Source organism: Crocodylus siamensis, chromosome 10 (assembly GCF_052110815.1).
Source record: "Crocodylus siamensis isolate JL-2025a chromosome 10, ASM5211081v1, whole genome shotgun sequence".
Lineage (NCBI taxonomy): Eukaryota > Metazoa > Chordata > Crocodylia > Crocodylidae > Crocodylus > Crocodylus siamensis.
This window is the reverse complement of record NC_143404.1, coordinates 66,170,886-66,194,903: the sequence shown is the minus strand read 5'-3', so window position 1 is coordinate 66,194,903 and position 24,018 is coordinate 66,170,886. Positions and strand designations below refer to the sequence as shown.

The window sequence follows — 24,018 nt, the reverse complement described above, 5'->3', positions numbered from 1 at the left end:
CAGCTCATCTGTGGGAAGAAGTCGCACATTAATGGAGCACAAACTGAGTAACATGGACCAGAAATAAACCTGCTCTTGAGTGCTGTAACTTTATACCACCTAAAGCATGCTTAAAACTAGTTTCAGGGGTTGATGTGTGGACAGCCCAGGGGTTCAGAGCTTTAAGAGCCATCTAAAATGAATGCATAAGGTGGCCCTGCATCTGATCTACACAGGAAGCAATCAAATCTTATAGAATATAGTGGTTATCATTGATTTCTTGGATTACAGTGACATCTGGTGGTGGTTAAAATATGTTTTATTGCTTTTTGCCGTATGTTACAAGTTTAGGGTTGTTTTTTTTTCTTTGTATTCTTTTAGAAAGCCATTAATCTTTTAATTTTATTTATTTGGCCATCCTCATAAACTGTATTTCCCTGCTGTGAAGAGTGATTTTCTCCTGACAAATTCCCACTTTTCTCCCTGTTGACAGCCCAGCCTTTGCTACATCCTCTAGTTACAAAACCCGGTTGATGTTTCCTAAGCTGTCGATTCATCCAGTGGGGGGACATGTCTAGCGCTGCGCAGGAGAGATTCACTCGTCTTCAGACGCTGCGTTTTATTGCTTGTATTTGTAATTATACTACAGGCCTCAAAGCCTCGGGATGGAGGCTAGGAATTGGACTGACAGATTTAATTAAAATTTTAAAAGGTACTAGCAATTTCCCTCTCTGTTTTATAAATGGCAGCCAGCATCCACAACGGCCCTTGGTAAATTTAAGGTCTGAAGTTTCTGCTTCCTTTGGGAAACCACCTGCTCCTCACGTCCCAGCTTTAAGAGGGAGGCAGAATCCTTTGAAGGAATTACAGCTTAGTTTTGTCCCTGCATTGCCTCATTAAACATCTGGTTTCATCTGAATTTCACCTCAACACTTTTTTGCATAAATGCAACGGCTCTGCTCTTCCTCCTTTCCTAGTCCACAGGCGACTACAGGGAGGGAAGCATGGAGTGGACATTTATTTATTTTTATAATTACTTTTTTTTTTTTTTTTTTGCAAAAAAATCCTGTCCGTTCCATACAAGACATCCTCTCTGCTGCCAGTCTTGATGGCTTTCAGCCCCCACTTGAAGCCCGAGAGGCGAGGAGAATCGCCCCCTACCCCTACCCCTACCCCTGTCGGGCCTCACACGCCTCTAATTCTTCACGCGGGGTGCTCTGAGGAGCAAGGGGCGGCACCCGCCGGCGCTGATTGGAGGGAGAAGAGCAAGGAGACGCGCGGTGATTGGCTGGACGCCCCCTTCCTCCCCTCGAATTGGCTGTGAGGAGAGGGCGGTTTTTTGGTTCGTTTGTTTTTTCTTCGCCGCGCGGCCTAGTCCAGTCGTGTCCCCTCAGGGGCGGTTGCTCGCGACCGGGACGAGGCGGCGGGTAACTCCCGCACGAGGCGGAGCAGCGCGGAGAGGTGGGGCCGGACCGGGTCGGTGGGAGTCAATAAGGGCTCGAGAAATTCTGGTCCTAGAGCCGGGCCTGACTACACCCCGCCCCCTCCCCCACCGTGCCTGCCCCCACATCCACGGGCTAGGCCTGGGGCAGGGGCATTGCCTTTCCCTTCTCCGGATCTATTATCGATCTCTTCTGCCCATAACCGTTGAGGGGACTTGTATTATGCTTTAGGTGACTTTGCCCATTCATACCAGTGGTCCTCTGTACACCTGGCACGTATTATGCAATGACTGGGTTAATTGTGCAATTCATTTAAATCGTCCATTCACACTAGTTAACTCTCATGCCTGAAAAAAGGTCCAACCAGTTACCAAGATATATCTGGAAAATGTGTCGTGACTTCATAGCTGGCCAACTAAACAAATGGTTAAGGCAGTGGTTCTCAGCTTTTTGAGACTGAAGGCACCCCTTTTTGGACTCGAGGCCAATAAGTTATGAATCCAGCTTGCCACTTAAAATCCTAATTTATGTATTACATTGATTACCTCCTCCCAGAGGGCTGGGGCAGCAGCCAGGCAGGGAGGAACCTGGAGCTGCAATTATCTGCTCCCTTCAAAAGGTCTGGTAGGACCCCAGACTGCCCTGACACCCTGATTGAGAAGCATTAATTTAAGCATAGTTCAGTCTTAGTTCTCCTAAAGGCAGTGGGAGTTTTTTGATGCAGTTGGTGCTCTAAAAAACTGGGTCAGTTATCCCACCCAGAGTTACGTACTATCATGGCTAAACTGCTTCTAGTACCAAACACAAGGATCTCGTTGCTGTACTGTTTGTAGTGTAGACATGTTCAGGCAGTATTAGTTTTCACTCCAGGATTGGTCCTTATTTAAGTAAACAAATGGTTCTTGTATTCTCTAACACACATTTTTATTAGTTCTGGCATGCTTTCTTGCTGACCAAATATTTAAATTAAGATAGCAGAATTGATTGCAAGTTGTATTGAAAAGCCCAGCTGCATCACTTAAGTTTTTGCTCAAATAACGTTTGTTTCTTTGTTGACCAGCTGAGTAGGTGAAGTTGTCAAAATGCCAGCTAGGCCTGACGTACAGGTATGTACAAATAAAATGGGAAAATTTGTGTTTATAATAAGTTTTAAATTAATTTTACTAGCCCTTCTCGCTTCTACTTATGAATGGAATGGAAATTCAAATATGTAACTTTAATTAACTGTGCCAAATATTTTTAAGTAATTAATTTTGGTATAGCTTAATTATTAGTTAAGTATTGAGTACCTGCAGTCATGTTATTGATGCACAAAAATATAAGATTACTGGTTCATAAGTTCTAGTTCATTACTAAAACTCGCAGTATGACAATTTGAAATCAAAGAATGCATACAAACTAGGCAGTGCAGAAGTTTACATGTTGAAGAATCCTACACTGGAATATTAACGTTAGCTTTTCAGAATATAAAATAAACATATCAAAACATACAATAAAACCATCTATGTCAGCGTAAAAAATATTTTTAATGGTTTCCAAGAATTTTGTTTTTAGGGTTTCCTTTTTTTGAAATCACTATTTTACATTCATAATTTGTGAGTGTTTTGACATCTTATGATAAGTATCTGTACCTTTAAGGGTTCTCTGCAAATAATAAATATATATTGTCTGGCTTCAGAGTCATTGAATAATTATCTGATCCTGCAAACATGGTCAAGTTAGTAGCCCCACACCCTTCCAAAAGCCCTTCTGATCCTCTTCCCCTGCCTGAACTCTGCTCTGCTTTCTGTTCCAATCCTGTGCTCCCCACCCAATCTGCTGCTTTGCTTTCTGCTCCCTGCCTTGTCTGCTGCTGTGCTGTGCAGAATCTTCATCGAGACTGGCTGGGACCTGCGCAGGTAGGGCATGCAGTGGGGTGGATGGGAGGGGTCTGCAGGTGGATAGGGCCAAGGCTGGGGATTGGGATTGCAGGGCAGTGACAGCGTTGGGCCGGACTCAGGGCAGAACCACGATCCGCTGCCCACGCACCCTTGTGACAAGCACTGGTTGTGCAGGCAGAGATGTGCAGAGAACAGATTATGGCTCTGTATTGGGTCCCAGCCCTGCTCTGTCACCATCCCGTGATCCCAATCCTCAGCTCCACCTACCTGTCCTGCTCCCAGACGTGGCTCCCTGCCCTCCCGCAGCCCCATCCCATCTGCTGGGCCACACGACCTGCCTGCACAAATCTTGGTCAATCACTGTGGAGACCCTGGGATTGCTGAGCAGTGACAATAAAGGGCTGGTGTCTGTAGACGAGCTGTGATCTGCTCTCTGCTTGCCCCTGGCCACAGAACGTGCCCATTGCAGTGGCATGCGGGTAGTGGATTGAGGCTCTGCCCCATACTATCACCACCCTGCAATCCTGATCCCAGACCTGACCCTGCCTGCCCACCCACCCATCCCATTCCTAGATGCCATACCCCACCCACCCACAGCCCCATTCCAGCTGCCTGGCTGGGACTGCTTAGGGAGTTTTGGTTGCAGGGTGGAGAGAAGGGGGATGTTGACCCAGCAGGGGGGAGTGGCAATGCTGACCTGGCCGGTGACAGCTTACTAAAACTCCCTAAGTGGCCTTCTAGCCAAAATTATTGCCCGCACCAGCCTAGAGACTATTAATTATGACTTCAATTCAATAATGGCAAGGCAGAATACAGTCCCAACCAGATGGATTTCTGCTTGGTGCATCAACAGCTGATGGTAATCATACATGAAACTGATTGGTAGAAAGAAATTACACAGAAAACTGAGTAGTATTTGGGACTTCTTTCAGAGGCATTTATAAGGTTAAAAATCCATGACTCCAAAACCAAGGGTAGTTCTGTCTAAAAGCCTTCATGACCCATTGGTAAAGTGAAGGTGTCAGTTAGACATTTAAAAAAAAGTATCTAACAAGGAAAAAAGAAGAATTGAATAACAATCAATATGAATAAGAAGAGATGATTTTGCAGTTCAAAGAGTTCAATCTGTGTAGTTTAACAGAAAGATACTGAGAAATGACTTAATTACGGTTTATAGGTTCTTGCCTGGATACTGTAGGCTTTTTAATTCAATTTAGAAGAGAAAAACATAACTAGAGCCAATAGTAGGAAGCTGAAATAACAAGTTCAAATAAAAAAAAAGGTATAATTTTTTGACCATGAGGAAAATTAACTATTGGAACAAATTGCCTAAGGACATGCTGAATTCTCCAGCTCTTAATATCTTCATATTAAAACTGAATGCTTTTATGGGAGATGCCAAACTATACAAGATTCTAGGTTCAACACGAGGATGCTTGGGCAACATTAAAGTCCTGTGTCGGAGGTGCTTACATCAGATGGTCTAATCCAGTGGTTCTCAACCATTTTTGTACCAGGACCCATTTGTAAACATCAATGGCAAGTCCTGACGCCCTGCCCCCAGCCCTATAGTACGTGGGGTAGGGGGTGGGGGTGTGGGGCAAGGGCAGTATGGAGAGCCCCAAGCAGCCTGTTGCAGGCTGGAAGTCTGCCAGCTTGCAAGGGAAAACCCATGGCTTCCCACGTTTTTCTACTTTAAAGGTGAATCCATTTTTGAAGTTTGTTCACAACTCTTTCATATATTTTTGTGACCCATGGGTTGAGAAATGCTGATCTGATTGACCTTTCTGGCCTTACACTACCATATTTTCTCACATACAACACAAACCTTTTATACAAAATCACCCCTGCCTCCCAAATTGGGGTGCATATTTTTAGTGGGGAAGCTGGTTTCATCGCTGGAAAAGTGAGCCTGGAGACGCTGCCGAGGTGTCTGCTGAAGGGGCAGTCTCCTGTTAATCCTTTCACAGCAGTGGCTATTGACTGAGTATTGTCCTGTGTACCTGAAGTAGCAAGTGTTCATAATATCTTAAGGCTTGTGATTTGGAAACAACTCTTTATTTACAGGAACTCTTATATAAAGAACTACTTACAGTAAAGAACTAACAGTTTTGCTGTTGTCCCTGTGTGACAGAGTAAGTCCTTTTGGCAATAGAGAGCAGTGTTTCTTAACCTTTTAAGTAGCAAGCACCCCCTAATTTCTGAAAATTTTAATAAATACCCCACCACTCAGTTTTTCAGGGCATTTTATATTTACAGACTAATGTGTGCCATCTGTTGGAAGAAGGGCTGTGTATATAAATAAGGTCATGATATAACAGATGTCTGATCTGGTGTGGATAGGGTTTTACACCGGGGTGCACAGCTCAAGTATGTACCTCTGCTAGAGGTGATGTTGGCCAAAGCTAGGAGGGCTGAACCCAGTGCTTTGCAAAGTGCAGCACACCAAATTATTACTGGGGAATTTAAATTTTTTGCCATAGTTTTGAGAGGAAAAGAGGGTGAGAGAGAGGAAAGAGGGCGAGAGAGTGTTGGGATACCTGCATACCCACTGCCTGTGACTTGCGTACCCACAGTTGAGAAACTATAATATAGAGGGTCCAAGAAGTGTGGCGGTGCAGGAGATGGTTTGCCACAACAGGAAGTTCTTGATGCCACACTTACTGAAGACACTGTTTCGAGCAGGGATACTTATTCTATGTAACACAGTTGGCCATAACGCTGGAATTTTTTTTTTAACATTTTTTGTATTCTGCCTCGCAAAAGCAAGATGTGTGTTTTATTGAGGGGAGAGGGGAAGGTTGTATGCAAGAAAATACAGCATATATAAAGTTGATTCAATGAATAAATATTTGCAGAATGAAAGCCTCAGTGGTGTTGTTCTACACTGCACATATCTATACTTGCAGTATTTTCCTATTAATATGGAAAAACCCTGTGTTGTTTGCTCAGTGTCTGAAAGCTGACTGTATTGAAATTATTGTATAAAATCTTGTTAAGGCAATATCAGACTTGAATATATCTTGTTGTTTGTTTTGGCAGTTGGAAAAATGCCTAGATGATGCCACAAGAAAAAATAATTTCCAGTCATTAGAGCAGTTTCTGCAAAAAGAAAGTAATGATGGTATTTCTCATAAATGCAGCAAGCAGTTTTTTAACAAATTAGACAAACTTATATGTCGGGTAATGCTCTTTTTTTTAAATCAAAAGTTCCTGTGCTATTGTTGCTTGTGCAGTGTTGCAAAATCATTTTGTAGTATGGTCTGGATTACATCAATGGAAGGCCAAAAAATTCTGTGGTTTCCATACTGTTCTTGAAAATATTTCCTTCAGAGAAGACAATTTTATTTATTTAGTGGGCAGATTTCTGTTATTTAAATAAATTGACCTTTGGTGCCCTGTCGTTAATCATATTTAGCTTGTAGGTATCATTTTGCTATCTATATTTTTTTCCTGATATAGTTCTTCCACATCAGCTAATTCCAGTACACAAACATGCATTTCTTGTGTAGAAATCAGAAATGCCACAGGTATAGTTTTTTTCAGTTCCTTTTATTTTATTGGGAAACTTTGGCCCAGTTTCTCTAAAGTATTCTCCTTTCACAGTTAGAAGGAGATTTTCAAGTGTGCAGCATCCAGCAGAGGATTCACTTGTTATGAGAAACAGGGTGCTTAGTAGTTTTGACAAATCTTCCCAGGTATTTAAATGCCTACATTGGAGCAAGATTTCCTGCTTCACTTGATTATGGTGTATTGCTGCAATTCAGCACTTCATAAAAATAAAAGATCTAATTCCAAGTCCAACAATTTGCCTTTGGGTAATTATACGAATGATTCAAGTCATTAAGAAAAAGTTTCACAACTGTATGGTCTATGTAATGTATTCTTCAGCACAGATATAGTGTTAATACAGCGGAAGTACTGTGCTTGCAACTAGCCAGCACCTAGCAGGAATTCTCTATTATGTTCTACTGGCATTTTTTTCTTAATCCTTTCCCTTAAGACTGAGTAGTTTGTATATTTGAATCAATCCCAAAGCAATGTATTATTGGAATTTCTGTAATACTTGCTTTACTTGACAAGCTTGAGGCACTTAATAGATTCCATAGCAGAGAATAGTGCAGTGCAGCTATAGCCTTTGGTGCTGCAGTCAAGATTCTCTAGAACTAATGTGACATTCAGGGAAGTGGACAATGGTGTTGTTCTGTAGACTGATATGAATCCCTTAGGTATCAATCCTTCCCTTGTACAGTTAATCAGTAGTACTATATTAGACAAAGTAATTCTGAATAATACATCTCAGTAAATATATTTATGTTAACTATTTATATAAAGGGAAGGAGATTATTACAATGCTTCTTATTTTTTAATTGAGCTATACAGTATTTAGAAAAATGTTAGACTTCTAACTTACTGAACGAAAGGAAGACAGTCTTTTTGAACTATTATCATGCTTTGTAACAATTATTGTGACATTTCTTACAAGTGCATATTTTTTAAAAGTTTCAGTTCGTTTTGAGACAGTTGTTCTGGGGTGATCTGTTTCTCTTCTCCTTCCCCCCATCTGAAAATCTCTTAACTCCTTTCATATATGTTTGTGAGTATAATAGTTGTAGATAATTCTTTGCCAGGAATAACTAGCAGGAATAAATAGATAATTCCAAATGAAACCCTTAGAGTTCATTTTTTTAACTTCCTATGACACTAAAATAGAGATCTTTAGTGACCTCCAGTGGTGAAGAGTAGTAATGAAAGTGAGAATATAGAGTACCACTGATTCTTTGGGGGCAGCAGTCCGACTTGAAATTGCAAGGATTTTCTCTGTCCAGTTGCTGAAAGACAAATACTTTTAGCAGTGGTTGGACTGATTTGTAAGAACAGAGTAGCATATATAATGCTGACAGACTATATAATAAAGCTTATATTACTTTTTCAATTTTAGGAATTAGACAAGAAAGTAGTAAAGAACGTTTCAACTTTGTTAAATTCTCTTCAAAAATTTGGTAAAAATATCAGCATACAAGGTGAAGATGGTATTCCAGCAATGATAAAATATGGTCTTGTTGAAAAGATAAGTATAAACAAATGGAAAAAAATTATTTTATTAATTAGCCCTAAATAATGCATCTGCTATAAATACCTTAATATGGTAGTTGCCAAGATTATGGGAAATCTTGCTCACTCAGAAGTAACTGTTGATTCCCAGTACTATATGGCAAAGTCATAAACAGTTCCTTGTAAGGAGAGACTAAAACAAGATGATAAAGCTTTCCTATGTTAATGTCATGTTTAAGTAATGTAAGTATGCTAGTAGTTATTCTAATAAGTGACAGCACCTTTTTCATAAGAGCTTTCTTTTTGCCTAAATTAGGTTTTATCTATATTTTAATAAAAATCAGACAGGTGAGAAAAAGAACTATATTTGAGGCTGCCATATAAAAAGAGTAATTTTTCTACCGCGAATTGAAATTTCTTGGTGCAGTTGTTAATGTAGCATTACAGCTAGTAGCAGTAACCCCAGACTTTGTACTTCCCAAAGTTTAGGACACTATTTCAATTATATTTGATAAATACAACCTGTATAATGAATGTGCCAGCCATCCTTGACTCAGATTTTATATATTTATATTGATATAATATGGGCTGCTTCCAAATTACCTTTTGTAGCTCTTTCACTGAATAGAATTATTAGCAGCATAAGAAGAGAATGACTACTGGTTTGCCTTCTCAACTGCTTTTAGAAAGAAAATTCCAAGTCAATTAGTGATTAATGTTATTATACCATTCACATTTATAGTTAATTATCTGACCGTTTTAAGCCATCTTCCAATTGATTTATTTATTTATTTTGGCATAACCTGTTACAGTCACAAAAGTGAATGCACAGCTTTTGTATTTGGAAGTCAGGCCACCAGGCCAGGTCATTTACTGCCTTTTACTTCACTAGACAGAAATCAGCCATATTTGCTGAAATGTATGTGTAAAATTGAGGTTTGGGCTATACTCTGCACAAAAGAGACAAAGTCTTCAGGTTAAAGAGAATGATCCTCATTACTTGGTAAAGTATAATGCAAACTGCTCCTCTTGCTCTGTTTCATTTTATGACACTAACGAATGTAATGTTTTTATTTTCCCATTACATGGTTAATTGGTTTGAAAAGGCAAAAGAAATTCTGATATATAAAGGAAATGAAAAAAATGAAGTGCTGGAAAGTCTAATTGAAGATTTCTTTGATGTTTTAATGGTAAACATAATTTCATAAAACATTTTATAAAGTTTCAAATTTATAAAAATAAGACTAGCAATTTAACAACAAAAGGCACTTTCAATTTTTTTTTAATTTAATTTCCTTTTTTGGCTAATGTTTTACTATTTTGTATAAAATATTTATTAGGACTTTATACATACTTATTCAGTATGTATAGGCAATAGTATCTACACATAAGAAACTTGATATTCCAAGTACTCATGCAGAAAATGTCTAAACTCATGCACAAAATATCTTAGTATTCATTGCAAAAAATACTGTAGAGTACATATATATTATCCCACTTATGCCCTGATTATGCAAACAGTTTATATTTTCTTAATGTTCTGCATTGGAAGTACTTGAGTTCATAAAATTACGTTCACAAGTCAGTAGGGATTTAAGTATTATCATAGATACTAAACTAAAATAGATTTGTATTGTTATGTGATTGTCTGACCCATGAAATATGTCCAGTCTTATGTTTAGTTTTGAGGGATAGAGTTGTAAAACTTTAAGTCTTTAGATCAAATATTTTGCTATATGGACAGAAAGTAAATTATTTATATGTTACTATTTCAAGTGGTACAAAAGTAAGATATATTATTATTATTTTTATTGCAGATTGTACATGATACGAACACTGAAGGTATGTAAAAAAAATGTAGATACTGTTAGTCAAGCCTTTTGGTAATCACATCTCTTTTTTGAGTGATCATTGTTAACATTGTTTCCTGATCAAACCAAAATTTGTGACATTTGGAACCATACATATTCTGAAAGCTTATACAGTCTTAGCCTGCTATAGAAACAATGAAGGCTCACCTAGAAGCACAAGGACTTGTGCAAATGAACTGTTAAGTCCTTGGACACAAAGTTCTTTGGGCAAATGTGATATCTTAGACCTACTAAATAGTTGGAAAAAATGTTCTTTGCAAGCTTTTGGGTACAAACACCTATGTTCTTAGACCTACAACCAACAGCACTTTAAGTCCTTGCAGAATTAAAACTTCTCATTTCCTGACAATGGTGTAAACTTATCTGGAAATAATTCAGTCATATGTTGTAGTAGTTCTCCTGTGCATGTAACCAAATCAGTAGGCCTGTGTGAAGTGGCTAGTATTCGCTTCAGATTCGGCCGATTCAGGGGACAGTGATTCAGTTCGGTGATTCAGATCACTGTCCTGATTTGATTCAGGCTAATCTGATTCGGACATTCAGCTGCTGCCAAATCTCTGAATCAGCCAGGCCAGGCCCATCCCCTGCCCGCTGTCCCAACCTGGCAATGGCTCCCCGCCTGCCCCAGCTCTTGTTTAAAAAAAAAAAAGCCCCAACTCAGTAGGTGCTGCCGGGGGGGGGGCGCGCGATCCCTGCTGCCCCCACTGCCCCACGCTGCATGGGGGGCTTTGCACAAACCCCCAACCCCCCCCCACTCCGCCAGTCTGGGCCAGCTGTGCCTTTTAAGAACTCCCCCCCGCTCCCCCGAAAACCTGCCAGACTCACTGCTTCTGCTGGTGGGGAGCGACCCCCACTGCCCCGTGCCACATGGGGGTTCTGCACAAGCTCCTGAAGTCCTGAGGCTGCTGCAGGAGTGTTCAGTTCTGGGGCTTTTCTCCATTTTTTTTTTTTTCTAAAGGGCCAGAGCTGGCCTGGGCAGGACACCCATGGTTGGGCGGGGTGGGGTTGGGGTGCTCGTGGCGGAGCCCCCCATGAAGCGTGGGGCAGCGGGGATCACCCCCCCCCAACCTGGCAGCACCCAGTGAGTACCAGGGCTTTTTTTTAAAACTATGGAGGTGGGGCAGGCGGGGGCAGCCATGGCGGGGCTGGAGGAGTGGGGGTGGGTCAGGGAGGCTGGCAAAGGTCCCCCTATGGTCCCCTTCCCCAGCGCCCCCTCCCCCACCCCTAGTACTTACCAGCTTCGGGTCAGCTGCAGCTCCCTGCTGCAGCCACTGGGGACTGCCCAAATAATCAAAGCGCTCCAAATCTTTTCCGAAGATTGGAGAGCTTTGAATCAATTCGGACCTTTTCATTGGACCCCTGATTGGATTTGGATTTGGAGTTTTGGCCACTGAATCAGGCTGAATACCCTCTGAATCAAATCACCACCTGAAGCTTCACACAGCCCTACAAATCATGTGCATCTTACTATTTTGTTCAAAAAATGCAGTGTTTGCAAAAGTATTATAATTACTAACTGTAGCAATAGGAGATTTTATTATCTTTGTGTAGCTAGCCACAAGGATCCCATTTTATGACCTCATATACATGATGTCAAAATCTTTTGACTAGCCACTCAACCCACCCAAGCACCTAATGAAATAATAAAAAGGAATCAAAGCATCAGCAGCCATCCTTAACTTACCACCTATAGCAATAAAATGGAAATTTCAGAATTTGCCCATTATTTTAGCAGATTTTTTCAGTCAGTAGTCAGCTAAGTAGTCTTAAATTTCCCTATAGATTTGGCTTATATTTTGGGGGGTTTTTTTCTGATTTAGATGCAAGTAAAACACCATCCCAACTTTTATTTTCTTCTTTATTGTCAACGTAATGAGATATCACTTGGACTAGCCATCTGTCTCCCCTGACTTCCTAATCAGATCATCTTATCTTCATTCACATGTAGTCTTTGAAGAGTATCATCAAGCCAAGGTGTTTTTCCCAGGTTGGAATCCCATTATAGGCTTGTATGCCACCAAAAGCAGTACCCAGTTTTTAGGGGGCATATGAACTTGAAATCTTTGCAAAGCAGTTTTTAGATATCATGCCTTTCACCAATCCCTTTGATTCTTAGAGCAATATATAAGGTCAGGATGGAGTATACTAATCCTGCAAACTCCATGTTAGCCAAAGGTACTATATGGTTACTATAAACAATACAAAGAGCCATGTTTTTCATCTTAACTGGAATATATAAAATGTAATATGTTTGTATATTAAATATGAGAAGTTTTATATGCCTTTGAAAATGAAATGGTAACAAATTGTTTAATTTTTAATTTTATACTGGATGTATAATAAACTTATAATTGTGACTGCTCTTGGTAATGCATGACAATTATTTCAGTCATGAAAATTCTTTCAGTCCTTGAGTAAACTATTTTTAACTTCAATTTTTTTCTTAATTAGGTAAAATACAAATACTAGAAAGCTTTATATTGAGAACATGTGCCCTTGTTGCTGATGCAAGAATGAATTTTTATATTCAGCAGGAGGTAATCCTTTTTTAAAAGTTTTTAATTAGAGGTTTAATAGAGGGGTATAAAGATGACTAGTAAATTATATAGACAGATGTGAACAGGGAAAGAATCCTATTAAAAAATTAAATATTCCTACTGGCTTTAAGAATGCATGTTGCCGCTATTATGTATGTACTAACTTTTTAATTTATAGCAGTTTGTTCGTATGATTTCTGGTTTGAGTTGTAACGTAAAAATAAGGCACTGGAGAGAAACACCATATGAACGAATATGAAATAATAAGATTGTTCAGTTAAGAAATATCTTTTAAGTTTGTTAATGGTTTTTAACCATATTTTTATGCAATGTTTTATGCTTTAATGTTTATGTAATGTATATGCTTTAATGTTAATAAAATAACTTACATGAAATGTTCCCCTCATTGTCGACATTGGGCAGTTATTCATGGACTTTAGTAGGGCCATCAGTTCACTGTTGGAATATAAAACTATGAAGGATGAAGTGGATTTCTTTTTTCTTTAGAGACTGTGCCCCCATTTGTATGTTTTCGAGAAAGACATATTAAAGGCTAAATTTTCATACCCAGCCTTTTCTGGATAATAGTTATCTTCATTTGTTGCATCCATAAAATGTGCAGGTAAATGTTTTTGTACCAGCAGTCACTGTATGCACAAATACTAACACTTGGAAATCTTGCTTCATAAATTATACCTATGAAATAGAACCTTTACCCTGAAACTGTAGATCTGTGTCTGTTAAGGCTATTCACTGAAGTCAGCTACAGTTTAATCTGATTTACATTAGTGTGAGTAAAGTCAGGCATCCCTCTTGCTGTGATTTTGCTTTGGGTCACTGATAGTAAAAATAAATAAATGTTGTTGAATAACTACATCAATCTGGCCTGCTGACATAGCCAGCCAGAGAACAATTAAAATGTATTAGAAGTTTAATAGAGGAGTTCAAATTTAAACATATTTTTCTTTACTCCCTTTTTAGGCAGTAAGAAAACTTAATGTAATGCTTGACACCATGCCTCGAGATGCCCGGAAAAAAATAATTTCCACAAAGGAAATGTTGCTTATCATGTAATTCAGCTTTTATTTTAATTCTTACCAAATTGCATCATTCACATAGTGGGGGAGAAAATTTTAACAGCAAGCTATTTTATTGAACATATGTTTAGTTTTATAAACATGGGCCCTATTCAGCCTACAGTTATCTCATGGCAATATAACCAAGTTCATGAGGCTCATTCTTTCCCTTTGATGCTGTCCAGTATATTGTTTCTCAGCCACAGTTAGGTTCTATCTTACCTTATTGTCCTAAAACAATTTTACTGCCCTAAAATAATACCTTTTGGTAATGGTTTCTGTGGTGATAATATAAATGCACTGATTGAAGAAAAGATTCTTCATCCAGGAAAGTACTTGCAACGATATGCATAATCAAAGATGATTTCAGGCTAACTGATGGAAAACAGATAGAACTATCAGCCACGAAGTAAGGTGGAGTTCGTGAAAAATAATTATAATTTACTTCTTTCTTTCATATAGCCCAGGTACTTACAGAATATGTAGTAACTTCATTTGTGATGGAGAAATTATGGGGGTGGGAACTGAGTTCATTTGTATGGCCCTCCCCTTAACAAGACTTACAATAAAACAAGCATCTGCACATTTTTCAGGTACTGTTAAGGAAGCTTATTAAACATTGGTTTGTGAATTCCTACTTCTCAAATTGCTAATGGGTCTGAGTCAAAAATACTACTGCTGTATTGTGAATGAAATACTGGCTCTTTTGAAGTCGATATCAAAATAGCATTATGTTTCACTTCATATTCAGACTACAGTCATTGGTGTTAAATAAACCTTTCTCTGTCTGCATTGCCATCTTAATTTGTTTAAACATTTAGACTGTTGTTTATTTTATAGGAATGACATGGGAAAGAGAATTTTAGATGCTGGAGGTAAGCACAGAATCTTTCTTTGAGGCTCTATATTAAACCATTTAAGTGGGAAATAAACTGAAAAACAAGACTAATGATACTCAGTTTAGCTAAAAATAGTTTTTTCATCATTCATATTCATCATTAATAACATTATCCATAAAGCACATACAATAACTATGCACAGAGTACTTTAAAGCATTTGGAATGCTTCTTGGATATGTACCATTTAATGTATTCCACTATTATAGTGGGGGGTGCTCAGGCAGTGAGAGCAAGAAGGGATTGCCAGCATGGTGGCAGTACTGGGTAGAGTGGGTGTCTCATTCATTGGTAAGGGAGAAGGCTCACACTCCTTGTGTAGTGGCAATAGGGAGCCTTGTGCAGCAATGATGGGGGAACTTTCGGTGCTTGGAGACCAGGGGCACTGCTTGCAGAAGCCCCTGCAAGTGTGTGGCCCCCAGCTGCTCCAAGTTGGACAGCTCCAGACTAGGTCATGACTTTAGAGGTATAAGCACTCTGAGAAACACCATACAAAAAATTTAGCACAGGTTGTTCCTATATTTAATGAGCATTGTTTACACTGAGTAAGTCAGGGCTGTCCAGCTTCTAAGCCCCAGGGGGCTGCATCAGTGGAGACTGCATGTAGCACAGACTACACCAGTCAAACCACAGGCCACTGGGCTGTGCAGATGCTCCCCCTATTTCCCACTTTACTGTACAGCCCCACAGGCACCACCACACCCTTCCAGCACTGCACTGGGTACCCCATCCCCTGCTGCACTATGCAGGCATGATCCCCAGACCCCACTGAACTATGCAGGCACAGTTCCCCCACCCACCTCCCACTGCAACCTACACCCTGTGCCCTTACCACGGCACAGGATGCCGTTCCCCACAAGAAACCTTGTTCCCTTCCCCGTCCCCCTACCATGCAGCTCTGGACTCTCTCTCAGTTCCCCGTGATGCTCATTGCTCTTGAGAGGGAAGCAGAAAGCAGCCACTGGAGCAGGGAGCCCCCACATTCCTACTGCTGTTGCAGCTAAAGTGATGAGGGAGCAGCAGCTGGCCAGGAGCCTGGGTTAGCAACTTCATGGGCTGCCAGTTGGACAGCCCTGGAGTAAGTACATACTCCTTGTAGTGTAGGGTTATAGCCTTTTATTTGTCCCAAGGCTATGCACTTACATGAAATGTGCTATTATAGCCAATTATGTGCCATTCCTTCCTGATCAACCTAACGTTTAAAAACAGTGAAGGATCTGAAGGGAGTAAGTTTTTGACGATGGCCAGCACTAGTAAAAGCAGCTTTCAAGCTACTATATAGCTTGTGCCAAGAGCTTATTTGGTTCCCACAGCTTCCAGCATCAGGGAGCAGAAAGCTAATATAGAAGCCATCTTTGACATTTTCGGTTTCTGTTAACAGTATTCCTGTGGCATGCCTCAGGCTCTTTATTTTTCTGAATGTAACTTAATGCTATGTTTGGACACTCTGATTTAATATTGATGTTAGAACATCTCGTAAAAATACATTTAAATTTTTTACGTTTGAGTAAGTTTGATTTTTTTCAAAGACATTTAAATTCAGAAATAATGTTGAGAAATGTATATACATTTTTAAAGTTGGCGTTCTTTTTAATTATTTTGTTCCTATAAAATGTATGCTGTAGACTATGATTTACAGGTAGCCATTACAGAAGCTTTATGCAGAATGATATCAGAGAAACAAAGAGGAGAACTGGCACACCAGTGTTTTTCTATGGAGTTTGTGACCAATGCATTTAAAGGAATTAAAGACTCCGAATTTGAAACAGTAAGTGATTTACAACTACTATTTCCAGGAATATGATGTTACTAAAATCTTTCTCTGCTTTTTAACAGGACTGTAGAAAATTTCTGATGATATGATGTTATTAAAATCTTTCTCTGTTTTTTAACAGGACTGTAGAAAATTTCTTAACCAGGTGAATGGCATACTAGGAGATAAAAGAAGGTAAATTAGTATTGTTACTACAGGAAAGAAGTTTTCTGGGTGAAAGTGAAAATCCATTTCAGAAAAAGTTACTCCTCTAGGTCCTGCCCTAACATTTTTTTCTTGATTTTTTTTTTCTTTTAAAGTAATTCTGAACTACAATAATACTAGCAGATAGAAAGAACCGGTACAAGTACAGACAACTAACCCAAATCTATAGTACAGATAGAGACAAATAGCCCAAACCTTATCTTCTTAAGAACTAACTACAAAATTATACGACTAATTTTGCAAAAAAAAAGGTTAATTAAAAATAATTTCTTATAGGGTTTTTACATATCCTTGCTTAGCAGCAGTCCTTGATAAACATGAGGTAAGTTACAAATTAACTGGATCATTTCCTTTGTACTATTGATCTGTAGTGCTGTCGTAGGCATATGTGTATTTAAGTTTGTTTAAATTGTAAACTACAGTTAACCTATTGGTGTTCAGACTGTGTTCAGATGCTATTCCTTTGGAGGTAATTTTTTTGTATATATTTTAGCTACAGATACCACTGGATGAAAATCTTGAAGAATTTTGGATTGATTTTAATGTTGGCAGCAGAAGTATATCCTTTTATGTAGCAGCAAATGATGAAGTAAGTTCACTTTATCATAACTCATTGAAAATATTTTGGTTTTTCAAAGGGTGAATTCAGATGTTAATGTTTGACAATTTAATGTTTTCTCAACACTATAATGTATTTCATGGGTGTACTGTGAACAAATATAAGTGATCCTAAACTAGGTGTTAAATAGAAATATGTGTTATATAGCTTTTTCTTAAACATAAGGATAAACAGAAAATTGATCACCGCTAGAGTCAGAATGGGCATTTCATGTGCACTTCCACAAGCTTCCTAACATTCAAATGAAAGTAATTTCATGGAAATCATAAACAAGCACCATATTCTCTTACTTACGGTCTCTGGTTCTGTCCCTTCAGCAGATATGTCTTTCCTTGCTGTAAGCGAACAAGATATTTTTTATACATTTGCTGCTCCTGTATTGATGGAAAATGCAAACAGCTATTCAAGTAGTGTTTTGCATTAGAAGTCTTGCAATATGTTTTACTTTATTTACAATAAAGAAAATGATCAGTTTTATATTTTAGAGCTTCTGAATATAGAAAGTTCAAGTGTTGGAGTGATGTTATAGCCTTGATGGTTCAGGAAATATGTGAGGCAAGGATTTTTGTAGGTGATATAGTGTACTGAACCAACTGTGTGGTTTTGGGTTAGACTCAGACAAGTTTTCAAATGCATTGTGTTTTAATTGAGGGGGAATTAATATCTGCATTTTAATACCTTCTGGAAATCTGTTTGCACATTTATCCTCTGTTACAGAGTCTTAGCAATCACTGATTGTGCTAGTTTTAGAATTTTGAACACTTTTAAAGTTGTTATTCTCTTATCTTTCTGTACCTCATTCGATCCAAGCTGTTGTTAGATTTTAATCACTTCTTGAATCAGTCAGTTAATTACTGCATTTTGAGTACTTCTGTGTATAAGATATTAGGTTTAATCATACCAACATGTCATAGATAATAATAATGGAGATTTAAATTTACTTCTAGTATAATATGAGCTTTTATCCTCAAAATACTTCGGGTTGTTTTTTTTGAGGATCATCAGTGGGAAACAGTTGTTATACCTGAAGAAGAGATAGAAATGTACAGCCTTGAAGGTATTGACACTCACAAATGTATCCTTATATTCATGATTTGTTACATGTATTTATATGTTATTTTGTTTTCTGAAATGTTGGGAATTAGTAAAATCTGGAGGTCTTGTCTCTGTTGTTAAAAAAGCAAACTTTCCATTGCATTCAATGATTTCAAAACTAAATGTTGCATTGTACACAATTGTACACAGTTATTTAAAGTTAGAAGTGCACTATGTATACTTAATTTGCATAATATTATGGATAATTATCCACAATTGGTTAATTATAATGTTCCCTTAAATGATTTGTGCATGCATGTGTAATATTTCCTATGTTTGGTTTCAATTTATATCTACCTTCCCTACTTTCCTGTGATCCTAATTGTGTGTGTGTGTGTGTGTGTGTGTGTAAATTTTATTTTTACTATTCCTCTACTCCATATAATAGTCTCTTGACCAGCAGTGTATGTTGTGGCTTGTCATACACCATGAGTGTTCTTGTGTCCTACAGCTTTAAACATCCTTGATAACAGATACTTCAGATAAATATTTCAGTATCTGTAGGACTCCAGGTACACAGGTGATAGAGGATTAGCTGTCTACACCTGTTCCTTCCATTTCACTTCTTTTAGTTTAAATCATTTTATTGAACTTTTATCCCAGAACCCCTCCAGATACAAGTTATTTACAGCCCCGCAGCATCCCAGGATGCTTTGTACCTCCCACGCAAACCCTGCTGCCCCTCTCGCAGAGTTGGCAAGCTAGCCTTGGCCCAAGCTGTCTGCTTCAGCTGTCTGCACCACCACCGCACCTAGTTTATGGCCTGGGCCACTGCAGGCATGAGGCTGCATTTCCAGAATCAAAAGTAGATGTCTGTTCACTTGTTTATTGCTTCAATCTGTGCAGCTTTGACTAACCTGCAAAGATTGAATCAATTCAGCCTCAGGCTTTTTGACTGTACTTAGCCTAAGAGTTTTATAACTGCAAGTCAAGGGCTGGGACTGTGCTTTAAGCAAACTGATTTGGATAACACCCTCTCAGGAACTGTGGGCATGGCACTGGCAGTGTGGTGAACCTCTTGACTTTAGAGTTCTTGATTTTTGCAGGACACAGCCTACAGTTAAAGTATTTACAGCACATTGAAGAACCCAGCCCTTTATATTACAAATATAAACCATTAAATAACCTAAATATCTTTAACAATGGCTCTTCATCCACCTGTGGATTAGAATATTTGAAATACCTAGAAAAATGGTTTTTCATAAAGTTGAATTTTGAAGTGTTTCATGAAAACAAATGTAATCAGATTACCTTTGAAAACAAATGTAATCAGATTATCTTTGTTTAAACAGTAATAAGTGGGAGCCATAGAACTGTCTCATTTCAGTTAAGTTTGATCTTTGGAACACCATAGAAAAAGTGTTTTTAAAGCCTAATGAAAGATTCATCTTTTGTATAGAAAAAGAATCAAAGAAGTTATTAACAGTAATTCTAAAAAACCCAATGACCATCTGTAACCAAGAAGGAGGGCAAATCCTATTATATTTTGATCCTGTCTTGGAAATTATAGATGTGGTCAGAAAGGTTTATGGTGCAAATAAATATAAGGTAAGATTTAAACTCTCTTCCTTTTTCAACTTCTTTGCTTTCTGTCAAGTGACCTAATAAATGTCACTCAGTTTGTCAATAAAGGACTTAGGAAAGAGCAGTAAATAAAACATTTTTTTTGAACAGCCTACTCCCCACTGCTTGTATAGATTAGCAAACTGTCTTCCCTGAGCCAGGGACAAATGGAAAGATTCTAAATACATTTATATAATGCAACCTTTCCTTTCTTCTGCATGGAATTTCCTGTACTCTGTGGTTGGGGATTATACAATAAATATTTGTTTGCATTTTATGTAGAAGAACTGTGAGAGGAGCAAGCAGGTATTTTAAACTGGGAATTCTTTCTATTTTGTAGGGGTTTACTAGGAAGCAAGCTATATCAGTTGCCAAAACATCAGTGCACATCATTTTTGATGAAAGTGGATCACAGGTACATTTTTCAGTTATGATATGGAAATTATTTTGATTGGGCAGATTATCAAATGATGCTTTTTAGGAGATGCTACAGAATTGGAAGATGCAACAGCCAGCTGCTATAGTCACTGAGGAACCAAACGCCAAGTTATTTAAAATGATTTTTTCCCCTGATAGGTTGACATTTTCCTATGGCTTATACTACTTCTGGTCTTTTACTCCATTTGTTTGTGATAAAGTATCACAAGAACAAAACATCTCTTAAGACAATTAGTAAATCATTGAAGATAAAATATTTCTCCTTGTTTACAGAACTGAAATCCCATAACTAACATATACACGCAAACACATTTGAAAGAAGTCTTTTTTTTCAAAAAGGTACCCCAGTATGCAAATCAGGAAGTTTTTCAAACAAAATCTAGGGCTGCTAGGGCACTGAAATTCACCGTCTTTAATAACACTGGCCATGGCCATGGTCCTGGAAAGCATCTTCATTATTTCAGATGGTATATAGTTGCTTTCCTGTTTAAGTGCTTCTTTGCAGTTTCTTTCCTGTAAAGTGCTTCTCTGAATAGGAGCCATCAGTTTTACCCCCTCTACTGAATTCCCCATTAGTGACTGCACTATGAAGTAGATGGGCAAGGCTCCAGTGGGTTGCAGGAATTTTAGGCTGTGTGTTGCCTTACTTTTTAATAGCTGGTCAAAATAAGTATGGTGGTTAATGTACTGGCAGGCACTAGTGCTTTGTTTACAAAAACATTTCAGCTGCTCTACTACCAGTAGATCTATACCACTACTAGAAAATTTTGAAAAAATTAGGAGGAAAATGTAGTCCAAAGATCACATCCTTCTTGTATTCATTCCATCCAACTGCATGTACCAATTTCCACATATTCGCATTGCAAGTGGGCAGATGAGCATTGTAAGAACGTATAGATTTACTGTACAATCAACTACATTTTGTGTAAAGAATGATGTTTGCTGACACTAAGATGTTTAGTGTTGCATTTAAATGAAACACACCCTTTTCCCAGCAAACCACATGCTTCATGCATTTGAAAAACTAATTAAAATCAAGAGAGTCACCACTGTGATCAATTACTCTTATTTTCTAATGCTGTATTTTAGGATAATGCACATTAAACTTACATAAGATATTATTTTTCCCAAAATACTGAATAGGTTCTTGTACCAGAAAGTCAGTTGTCACCTTGCATAAAAGGAAAGTCAGAAATAGAAAATAAATCCGATAAGTCCATAAAGCAGCAACTTCATGACGCGCAGAAAAATATGAATAAAAATACTAAGCAAGACAACTGCGAACATATTCGATCCAAGGTAATTCAACTTACCATAACTAAAAACAGTACATCAAAAATAAAAGTAAAATGTAATACTTGATTGTGCTTTATAGTAGGGAATTCATTTCATTGTAGTTATACTGCAGTGAGTGTTCTTGTACGAGTTATCATTCTGATGCTAGTTGTCCCTAAGTTATGTAACTTGTTTTTCTGAATTCTTGTTTTCTGAGGCCAGTGCAACTTTGAGAGGTGACTTCAGAATATTTTATTTATGCTTGTATATATTGTGATCAGTGAAGTTGTAGTGTTTCTTTTAACCCTTTTTGAGCAGTTAATGAGCTTCAGTATTAACATTTCTTATTAAAGGCAAGTGTTTCATGTGTGCAAATGCACACCCACACACAGAGTACAGCTACGGATGGGAATCTGAGACATTTGTAAAGAAGGTCTATATCCCCTGCATGTTCAGATAACAGCTTCATGTGGATCTTCTTATGCATAAATGATACTCTTAGAAGAGCCATGAGAGAAGCAAAGGATTGGAGAACTTTTGTTTACACAAATCTGTTGAATTACACAGTTGATTTTTAGCCTCAGTATTTCAGGTGTAGCAAATTTCAGGTGTCTACTTCAAAACTTAACTGGATGTAGTTTTATCTCTGTACAATTCTTTGTAGCTCATCCCAGTTATTGGAGTAGACAGAGAAGAATATTTGGCCCTTATTAGATTACTTTATCAAATTACGATCTAGTTTTAATGACTTTGTAATTAGCATGCCACATTACAACTCTTGTGTGTAAAGTAAAGTGTAGGAAATACACCTTTTACATTGCTATTACCATGAAGAACCAGGATATAGGGCTTGATATTTAAAAAAACTGATTTTTCAGCAATCACATACATGTTAAATTGTGTGTGTGTGTGTTAAATATATTTATGTCTTAAACTGTGCTAATGAATTGTGGTTTTTTATGCATGTCGAGATCATCACACCTAGTAAGAGAAAAGTGTCCGAAGCAACAGTGGTTGTCCCAAGAACTGGTAGCTTGCCTGATAGGAGCCCATTGGTATTTGTCAGTACCTGTAAGTTCTTGCTTATTTTCAAGGTTCAAAATATTAATTGATTTTTAAAAATAACTTATTTAGACTGCTTTATTTGGGGCAGTATGTATAGTTTTGACATTTTTTATGCCAAACTTTTCTTATGCTCATTACAATCAGACAAAAGCTATCATGGAACTGGAATTGAGAAGAAAATGTTACTTGTGGTATCTCTTTATCAGATGTTTAATTTCTTAAATTTCTGTGCACCCTCTCAAACTTGACCTCTCAAGGACCTTTAGAGATACTAATGTAAAAATTCCAAGAATCTTTTTCACCTTCTCTGAAATGCATATTATTTTGAGGAATCTCAAATGTAACTAAGTAGCATTTGCTTAACCACATAATAATCAGCATGCTCAGTGCCCTCAGCAGTAATCCTGGTGAAACTTGCTTTTCTTCATTTGTACAGTTGTTAACCATGTTTTCACTCTTGTCTGATTGACATGGTCCATCACCAGCTTTGAGAGGTGCTTAACCTCACTTCTTATCTAGCAGCTTGGCCATGAGTTTCTTTTGGAATGATCTGACTGTCCTCCTAGATAGTGATGCAAGGAGCTCAGCCCTCCTGGGAACTGGGAGGCAGGCCAGTGCTTCTGGTTTTGGCTTCAAAAGAATAAATTAGTAGGGCAGGAGGTATGAAAGAATCTTCCACAAATAATTCTTAGTTGGCCCCTGGTAGAGTTCACATGCCTTCTGGCAATCCACTACAACAGCTGGCACTGCTTGGTCTTTCTCCTTTTTACATGAGAGACCTGTAGAAGAAAAGCCAGTAAGAGCTCAGTGGTGATAGAAGAAACTCTCTCCAAAGCACAAATATCCTAACTGCTACATATAAACATAAAAAGTTTTTTAAAAGAGTATTTTTGAAAGTTGAGAACTCTCACAAGAAGAGATTCTAAAACTAAAATTACAACTGGATTCTTTAAATGATTCTCTTCTTTTTTTTTTAAGAAGACCTGGCTAGGCAAAGCCTTGGCTGGGATCAGACAACTTGGAGATGGTACTGCTTTGAGCAAGGGCTTGGACTAGATGACTTCCTGAGGTCCCTTCCAACCCTGATTTTTCTATGATTCTTTCCTGTGCATAAGCATTATGGCATACTCATTAATTTAATGTTCATGTACTACTTTTTCACAAAGAAACCGTGCCTTATTTAGTGTACAGAATCTCCTGTTGTTCCTTATTCTCCATTGTAACTTCATTAAAATCAGTGAAATAGTTT

At 38.2% G+C, this 24,018-nt stretch overlaps 1 protein-coding gene across 2 annotated transcripts in view; it reads left to right on the top strand.

Moving 5' to 3' along the window:
* Positions 1-1,353: 1,353 nt before the first annotated feature.
* The window catches only part of SYCP2 (synaptonemal complex protein 2), a 45,621-nt gene continuing 22,956 nt past the window's right edge, over positions 1,354-24,018 (top strand). Inside the window, exons 1-18 of one of the 2 annotated variants that reach the window (XM_090064616.1) lie at positions 1,354-1,440; positions 2,482-2,527; positions 6,344-6,484; positions 8,244-8,374; positions 9,444-9,546; positions 10,174-10,198; positions 12,679-12,764; positions 13,746-13,834; positions 14,681-14,715; positions 16,362-16,504; positions 16,632-16,684; positions 16,991-17,036; positions 17,208-17,303; positions 18,330-18,390; positions 19,828-19,976; positions 20,332-20,406; positions 21,573-21,728; positions 22,676-22,775. In XM_090064616.1, the coding sequence (XP_089920742.1) occupies positions 2,504-2,527; positions 6,344-6,484; positions 8,244-8,374; positions 9,444-9,546; positions 10,174-10,198; positions 12,679-12,764; positions 13,746-13,834; positions 14,681-14,715; positions 16,362-16,504; positions 16,632-16,684; positions 16,991-17,036; positions 17,208-17,303; positions 18,330-18,390; positions 19,828-19,976; positions 20,332-20,406; positions 21,573-21,728; positions 22,676-22,775 (1,513 nt within the window). In that variant the 5' untranslated portion in view covers positions 1,354-1,440; positions 2,482-2,503. Of the gene's footprint in view, positions 1,441-2,481; positions 2,528-6,343; positions 6,485-8,243; positions 8,375-9,443; positions 9,547-10,173; positions 10,199-12,678; positions 12,765-13,745; positions 13,835-14,680; positions 14,716-15,990; positions 16,244-16,361; positions 16,505-16,631; positions 16,685-16,990; positions 17,037-17,207; positions 17,304-18,329; positions 18,391-19,827; positions 19,977-20,331; positions 20,407-21,572; positions 21,729-22,675; positions 22,776-24,018 lie in introns of those variants that run through there. The other variant, XM_090064617.1, reaches the window with a different exon arrangement.